Source organism: Sinocyclocheilus grahami, unplaced genomic scaffold (assembly GCF_001515645.1).
Source record: "Sinocyclocheilus grahami isolate Dianchi unplaced genomic scaffold, SAMN03320097.WGS_v1.1 scaffold901.1, whole genome shotgun sequence".
In the NCBI taxonomy this organism is placed as follows: Eukaryota; Metazoa; Chordata; class Actinopteri; order Cypriniformes; family Cyprinidae; genus Sinocyclocheilus; species Sinocyclocheilus grahami.
This window is the reverse complement of record NW_015506080.1, coordinates 1,165,334-1,173,250: the sequence shown is the minus strand read 5'-3', so window position 1 is coordinate 1,173,250 and position 7,917 is coordinate 1,165,334. Positions and strand designations below refer to the sequence as shown.

Sequence of the window (7,917 nt, the reverse complement as noted above, 5' to 3'; positions counted from 1 at the left end):
TTTTTTTTATTATCAAATCTGCATTTTTATTGTCAAATGTGTATGTAAAGTCTGTCTTCAAACAGCCTGTTTGGACATTAATAACAGCATGATGCTTGACATTTTGACATTTTAATGAGTTGTCTCAGTTCACTGGGAATGTCTTTCGAGCAAGTTGTCACAAGTCAGATCTTTTCTGAACTCTTCTGGAACTTGGTCTTATTCATTGGTTGTTGATTTTAATATGTGGGAATTGTACTCAAAATATTGCCAGATCTGAATATAGCTTGCAGTGGATTGTGGGCGTATTTAAGCGGACTAAATGACTGAAGAAGTTTGACGTTTCACTGAAAAGTTGGAGTTATGACATTTTGAAGAAAAATATGCAGGGAGGAAATGTTCAGAACAATATTAATATATAATGCATTTAGAAAGTAGGTGAATTTTCAATTCATGCTGATTTAAACAGTTCATTAAATCCATTTAGACTCCTATTTGTTAAAATGAAAATTTTAACATTTTGAAAAATCAAGACTGTGTTGAAAGCTCATACAGTGCTAAAAATTGCTCACAATTATATTAAACCAAAGTCCAATAATAATCTAAAAATAAGCATGAATAACAAACATAAATAATAATAAGCATAATAGCATCAATTAGATTTTTATTACAGTTTTAACACTGAATTCACAGTTATATCGGCATTGATTGCATCAGTATATTTTAATCTGTCTGGTGTGTGGATTTATGTGATTTTTATGCCATTATCATGTCTTTGTCTTTCTCCTCTACAGTAAGAGTAGCAGAGCACAGTGCCTCCCCGAGTACATTAGTGGCTTTGCAGGAATACAGGCCGCTGTGGTGCGGAGAGACGTTCTCTAGGGTGAGAGTACAGCTGCCGTCCTCCTCATAGTCCACCTTCACACACTCCTCCTGCAGCTCCAGCAGCTCACCGTCCTTCAGCCACACCACCTCAGGGTCAGGGTAACCTGAAACACCAAGAGAAGTTGCTGTGATTTCATGAGACTGGCTCGAAAGGGAGCTATCATGATGTCTATGGAGAAGGTCAATGACATCCATCTGTGTGTCCTAACCTGTGATGAGACAGGAGAGTTGGGCGCCGGAGCCCTGCGGGACAGTCAGGTCAGATGAAGTCTTGCTGAACTCAGGTTTACACTGAAGCTTCAGTTCCAGAGACTGCAGTGCCTGCTCCGTCTCTATAACAACAAAGCGCAAGAAAAAGTATTATTGAACTGTAAAAACGTCCGTCACTATATAAAGGTGGGTGAAGGTGTTTGACACCTTCAGTCAGACATATCACAAGCCACAGTTGTCAGAGATGTCACGTCACAATCTATTTTGGTGACATTCTGCAGTACAGTATTTTACACTGGTTTCTGTAGCAGATTGATTTTTCTTTTATGTCTGATTTCTTTCTCACCATCTACAGGGCTCAAGCTTGCGGAAGCCTCTGGTTTAGACAACATAGCCATCCTCTTCAGAGCCAGCAAAGCTAACGGACAAAAGATTTTTGTCTCTTTGTTTTGTTAGTATTTTTTTGAGAATGAGGTTTGCTATGTGCACACAAAAACAATGCAGTGGAGTCTGATAAATGAATGTATGACTCTTATGAGTCAGTTGTTCAAATGAATTGACTGATTAGTGATGAACATAGTGAATAATATAGTGAGAAAATGCAATTTGGTGCAGATATTGTTATTTATACAGCCAAAAAGTTAAAGATTAAATTCTTATAGCTTGTAAATCAATTCTTATAGCTTGTATACCAGACTACTTATATAAAATGCATATAAATATAAGTTGTCACTCTACAGTATATCTCCCAATAATATGCCAATAATATGTCTTAGTAAGATGTTATTTAAATGCTTAGATTAATGATCAAAGCTCTATAGTGGTAATTGCATTCTATAATGAAATACAATACAATGATGATTGGGAGGTTTACAAATAAACTTTCATCAAATCATTTGATATATACATTTGATACACACACACACACACACAAAAAAAAAAATATATATATATATGTATGAATAATTAAATAAAAAGTTGCTTTGATCCAGTAAATGATCATCTTTAAATATGAATAAAAATATTAAAGTTATTCTTATGTTTACTTTATAAAAATCATTAAAGATTTCACAGCAAAAACACATGGATGACAACCTCAAGGTGGACACTTTTAGAAGTAAACTAAATGGCCTTTACTTGCTAATAAGTATGAACTATCAATAAGAGCGCAGAATGCATGTAGAAGATTGAGTATAAACGTGTTTTTTTTTTCAGCAGGGATTTGTTGATAATTTAGAGGCCTTTTAAATGCATGTATTAAATCTGGCTTTACAGGCTTCAATAGGCTTCACGGGTTAATACAGAGATCTCTCTAATCAATCTCCTGTCTTTAAGAGCATGCACATATATATTTTTATTTGCATCACAAATAAAATTATTTATTGATTATTAAAATGATTTAAAAATATGTATTCATTATTTGCAACACACACACGTGGATTACCTTCCACTTCTGCCTAGTCAGGAATTTCTTCATCTTGTCTTTGGAAAGGTTTTTGGTGGTGCTGTTGCTGTTGTCTACACAAGTATATGCCAACCAGGAATGAGCCAAGGCTTCTTCACATGGCATCCTGCGCCTGTCAGAAAGATCAACGCAGAGTTATGAATCTGTGTGGACGCATTTGTGTGATGTGTGTACGGAAAGTATATGAATAAGCATATGAATGCACCTGACATCTTTGCTGAGCAGAGAGCTAATGAAATCCTTTGCCAGGTCGGTGATATCTTCAAAGCTCTCTTCATCAAACTCCCACTGCGCTGCTGTCACAAGAGTCAAAGTCTCTGCCTCACTTTCACCCTGGAATGGAGATTCACCACTCAACCTACAAGTGAACAATCAGATTCAGGTAATGTAATGGGTTTTCAGCACAAGGGGGCAGCAAGAGCTCAAGTGACTGGCAGTGTTTGAGCTCACAGGATGTAGCAGATGACCCCGATACTCCACATGTCAGTGGCCAGACAGACCGGCTCAAAGTTGATGACCTCTGGAGCAACAAATTCTGGAGTGCCGTGCATCACCTTCAGAGGTGTGTTGGGATCTAATGTGCACAACAAACATTCATTGTTATTTTAGTAATATTTCTATATTATTTATAGTTTTTATTAACATTTTGTATTCGCTCGAATATTTATATTTTCAGTTTTCATTTTTATTTAATTTGAATACTGAGTAATTTCGTTTGTTGTTTTTTTGTTATTTTAAATATTACTATTTAGGTTTAATAGATTTTTCTTTCTGTTTTAGTTTTTATCTATTTCAATTAGTTGACAAGGCATAATTTGTCATTTCTATTAAGTTTTAGCTTTCAACTAGTATTTTTATTTTATTTCAAATTTAAATTAACAAAAAAATTATAGTTTTAGTTAACGATAATAAACCTCCAAACATTTCACTAAGAGATCCCTTACAAAAAGTTCTGTGTATCAGCATACCATGGTACTTTGCTATATACCATAGTACTGAAAAATACTATGAAAAATGCCATGGTATTAGCACATCATTCAAATAAAGTCTAGATTAACATGTTATTAACAGTGTATCATGTGTTCCTTCAGTCATAATTGTGGACAAACTGTCACTTTTCCAAAAGCACTTTATTATATTATTATTATATTAATGATATATAAGTGTGATAATGTTTTATATTTTATTCAAAGTGAATATTTTGTATTCATAATTATGAAAATTATATTCATAATTTTATTGTATTTTCATTATACACAGTTTTATTATAACATATGTTGTGTTGACAATATCGTCAGTACATTCGTACCCAGCTTGCTAGCCAGTCCAAAGTCAATGATTTTGATCTGAATCCCAGTTCTGTCTACACAGACGATGTTCTCAGGTTTGAGGTCCAGGTGGATAACATTTTGCTGTTGCATGTACTGAATCCCCTCCAGAATCTGACGCATGTAGCCCACACTGGACACTTCGGTGTGCTTAAAACTATCATCTACAATGCGCTCAAACAGCTCTCCACCAGCAACACTGCACATACAGACATAGATTAAGCTGTGTTAGGTACCAAAATATTATAATGACAAAACTATTGACACTATTTTTATACTATTTATACATGTATTGAACCTGTTGGAATTCCTCATCTCTGGATATTTTTCTAAAAACATTGCACCCTTCAAAATGCCCACATGCAAGATACTCACTATTCCATCACCATGACCATCTCAGCCTTGTTGTCATATGCGGCAAGACACTGCACGAGTTTTTGATGGTGTAAGAAATTCATTAGCTCTATTTCTTTCCTTGCGGCCTCTCTCTCCTTTGCCCGACGACCTTTGTAGAACTTTCCAGCACAAACTCGGCCCGTCTCCTTATGGGTCATCCGAAACACCTGGCCAAACTTCCCTCTGGGAAAGATTCAGAATTGAACATGAAATCATGATTACAAAACCAAAGTGTGTGATATTTAAGGAATCATTATTTCTCAATATCCTAACTTCCCATTTATCCAGTTCTTGAGAATTAAGTGAATTTTTTATTCAGCCTTAAACCAGTATTTTCAGGACTCAGTTCAGGGAAACATTTCTTTTAACACCTCTTAAATGTATAAATTATAGGTTATGAGTCATTTCCTGTGAAATGTACAAAACCGTCCTCTAACCTAACCTGTCTTATTTTGCATTTTTCTGGGAATCAGAATCAAGTATAGGGGTTGTTTTCTCTTTTTGATGCAAGTAGGCCTGTTGGAACATGTATTCATGCAAGTTGTGTTATTCTTGACAGGTCCTTTGAGCAAGAGCTATCTGGCCTGCTAAATGTGTGTTTGATAAGCATACTCACACTCCAAGTTTTTCCAGGACATTATAGTGGTCAGTAAGTTTATCCACAGTGTTGATGGTCACAGTCACATATTCCACTGGTTTCTCATCACATGGCTCTCCTTTAAAAGACAACATGCTTTCATTCACCGTGGGACCTCAACACAAAGCCAAACTCTCTTAGATTGCATACCCTTTGGTAATGACTTTAATGTTCTTCCCGTTTACAATTTGGTTGCTGAACCTTGTTCCCATAAATTGTGGGAAGAGATTAGCTTAAAATAACAAGCAAATAGAGGGCTGCGTTAAGAAAATATAACAAAGAGCAATTTATCTAGTATAAAAGATACATTACAGGAATAGTTCACCCAAAAATGAAAACTTGCTGAACATCTATTTACCCTCAGGCCATTCAAGATGTAGATGAGTTTGTTTCTTCATCAGAACAGATTTGGAGAAATACAGCATTACACTTGCTCACCAATGGATCCTCTGCAGTGAATGGGTGCCGTCAGAATGACAGTTGAAATGGCTGATAAAAACATCACAGTAATCCAAAAGTAATTGACATGACTCAATTCACCAGTGAACATGTTGTGAAGTGAAAAGCTGTGCGCTTATAAGAAACAAATCCATCATTAAGGCATTTTAACTTTAAACCTTAAATAATGCTTCCATCAGTGAAAAAAGTCCATCCCCTGCTGTCCTCTCGCATTAAAATTCACTGACATATTTGTTCAGAACTATGTGCATATTTCTTTCCTGATTTGGACAACATTAATTTTTCATTGGAGAAAGCAATCTTATAAATAGAGGGCTCGTCTTTGAGCCAGAAGCAATTGTTTGACGTTAAATGATGAGCTTAAGAATTGATTTGTTTCTTACAAAGATGCAGCCTTTTGCTTCACAAGACATTACTGATGGACTGGAGATTACTTGTGGATTATTGTGATGTTTTTATCAGCTGTTTGGACTCTCATTCTGACGGCACCCATTCACTGCAGAGGATCCACTGGTGAGCAAGTGAAGTAATACTAAATTTCTCAAAATCTTTTCTGATGAATAAACAAATTTATCTACATCTTGGATGGCCGAAGAGTGAATCAAATATATATATATATATATATATATTTTTTTTTAGCAAATTTTCATTTTTGGGTGATTTCTTTAATTTTTAAAGTCATAAAAATGTCTATATAATTTCAGAAAAATTTCAAAACAACCCCACCTGGGTTGTCCATCCTGATTGGCTGGGACTCTTGGCTCGGTTCGCTAACCCCCACAGCGTTACAGGCCCTGACCCGGAAGCAGTATTCTCCTTGAGGCTGGAGTCCTGAGGTCACCCTGAGCGAGGGGCTCTTGCACTGGGAGGTGAGCTCTCTCCACTGGTCAGTCTCACCTGGGCTTTCACAAACCTCCACCACGTATCCAGTCACAGCACTGCCTCCATCGTAAGACGGCCCAGACCAGGACAAAACCAGAGAGTGAGAGGAGAGGATGTACACCACAGGACAGGAGGCAGGAGGCCGAGGCAGGTCTGGATAAAACACAAACATACAATAATCAAATGGTTATACATATTTCATTAAAAATGTATATGTAACAATTCCAAAAGTGTTAAATGAGTGCGTGTATTTATTTATTTATTGTTTTCAACACTTATGGTAAAAATATATATATTTTTACAAATATCACAAATTTTTGAGTCACGAATATCAGGAATATTTATTATATAGGGTTACTTCACTTGACACAAAATTATTATTTTAAATTAAAAAGTAAAAAAAAATTTGTTTTAATATTTTAAAGTTGCATTGGTGTGAATGCTAATATAGCTATTGTTTTAGTTATCTTTAAAGTTATCATTCTTGGTGTGAATGGAACTTTGCTCCACATTTTTATGTTACGAAAATAGCTAAATTAATTAAATGTAGTAATTGAATACATGCCAATCAATAAAAAGTGTATTAATGTCATTGCCTATATAAATAGCATTTTTGAATAACTTAATAGAAGGGGTCATATGATGCGATTTAAATTTTTTCTTTCTCTTTGAAGTGTTACAAGCTCTTGGTGCATAAAGAACATCTGTAAAGTTGCAAAGACTAAAGTCTCAAATCCAAAGATATATTCTTTATAAAAGTTAAGAGTCAACCACACCTACCTAAAACGGCTCGTTCTAACACACCCCCACATGTCTACGTCACGATGTGGGAAGATTTGCATAACGCCGCCCAAATGTTCACGCAAAGAAAGAAGGTGTAACTTTTATTCTCGCTGTAGTATTGTTGCTGCCGCCATGTCGTGAAGACGCTGTGTGTTTTGTCGTGAAAGCGAAACTACTTTGTTTGGCCTTCCAAAAGAGGACCATATCCGCTTCGTCATGCCTAGAGCTGATCCGTGCTGGTCGCTGAGGAAATGCATCAACTTCGCGCTGTGGATCGCCGGATCGGCTTTCACCGTGGACAAGTGGAGTCCAGCCCGGGGTTGTCATATGTGGTTGCCGCAAACCCTCCGGCCGCTCCTTCGTCGAATCCGCTGGCCACGCCGTTCTCAAGCCCACCAGCCTCCGCTCACTCAAGCTCGCCGTGTGTTTTGTTGTGAAAGCGAAACTACTTTGTTTGGTCTTCCAAAAGAGGACACGACTAGAAATCAGTGGTTAAGTTGTATTTACAACACTATTCCAGAACAGTTTAACCCAAATATCCAGATGTGTGCAGCGCATTTTATGGAGGACTGTTTACTGATCCTGGGAGAGTAACGTTAGACTAAAATGCGGCAGTTCTGACTCACGTAAGTACGTTTTCATTTAAAGGATTTGCCACTGATGATTCAAACGCGAGTTTTGGGCAGTAGAGTAGCACTTGTTGTTTGTCATTTCTCCGATCACAAATGCAGACATGGTTTTATGTTTACGCGGCGTGATGCAACGCAACGCGTAAAAAGACAGTATAAGTCATTATAATCCGTAATTATGTCCCCACTGGATGCAACGAATGCCTCGTTTATATTGGGTTTTCATGTGTTTGTCTCGTCGCTCCGGCCGGACAGGGCATCACA

At 36.8% G+C, this 7,917-nt stretch overlaps 1 protein-coding gene across 1 annotated transcript in view; it reads right to left on the bottom strand.

Annotated features, from left to right (window-relative positions):
* Window positions 1-551: 551 nt before the first annotated feature.
* Window positions 552-7,917, bottom strand: part of LOC107564009 (myosin light chain kinase, smooth muscle-like) — a 26,938-nt gene continuing 19,572 nt past the window's right edge. The window contains exons 8-17 of the mRNA XM_016248998.1: window positions 6,086-6,394; window positions 4,880-4,979; window positions 4,243-4,446; window positions 3,849-4,066; window positions 2,990-3,113; window positions 2,745-2,897; window positions 2,506-2,651; window positions 1,421-1,492; window positions 1,074-1,196; window positions 552-968 (exon numbers count right to left, since the gene is read on the bottom strand). Coding sequence (XP_016104484.1) covers window positions 736-968; window positions 1,074-1,196; window positions 1,421-1,492; window positions 2,506-2,651; window positions 2,745-2,897; window positions 2,990-3,113; window positions 3,849-4,066; window positions 4,243-4,446; window positions 4,880-4,979; window positions 6,086-6,394 — 1,682 coding nt within the window. The 3' untranslated portion in view covers window positions 552-735. The remainder of the gene's footprint in view (window positions 969-1,073; window positions 1,197-1,420; window positions 1,493-2,505; window positions 2,652-2,744; window positions 2,898-2,989; window positions 3,114-3,848; window positions 4,067-4,242; window positions 4,447-4,879; window positions 4,980-6,085; window positions 6,395-7,917) is intronic.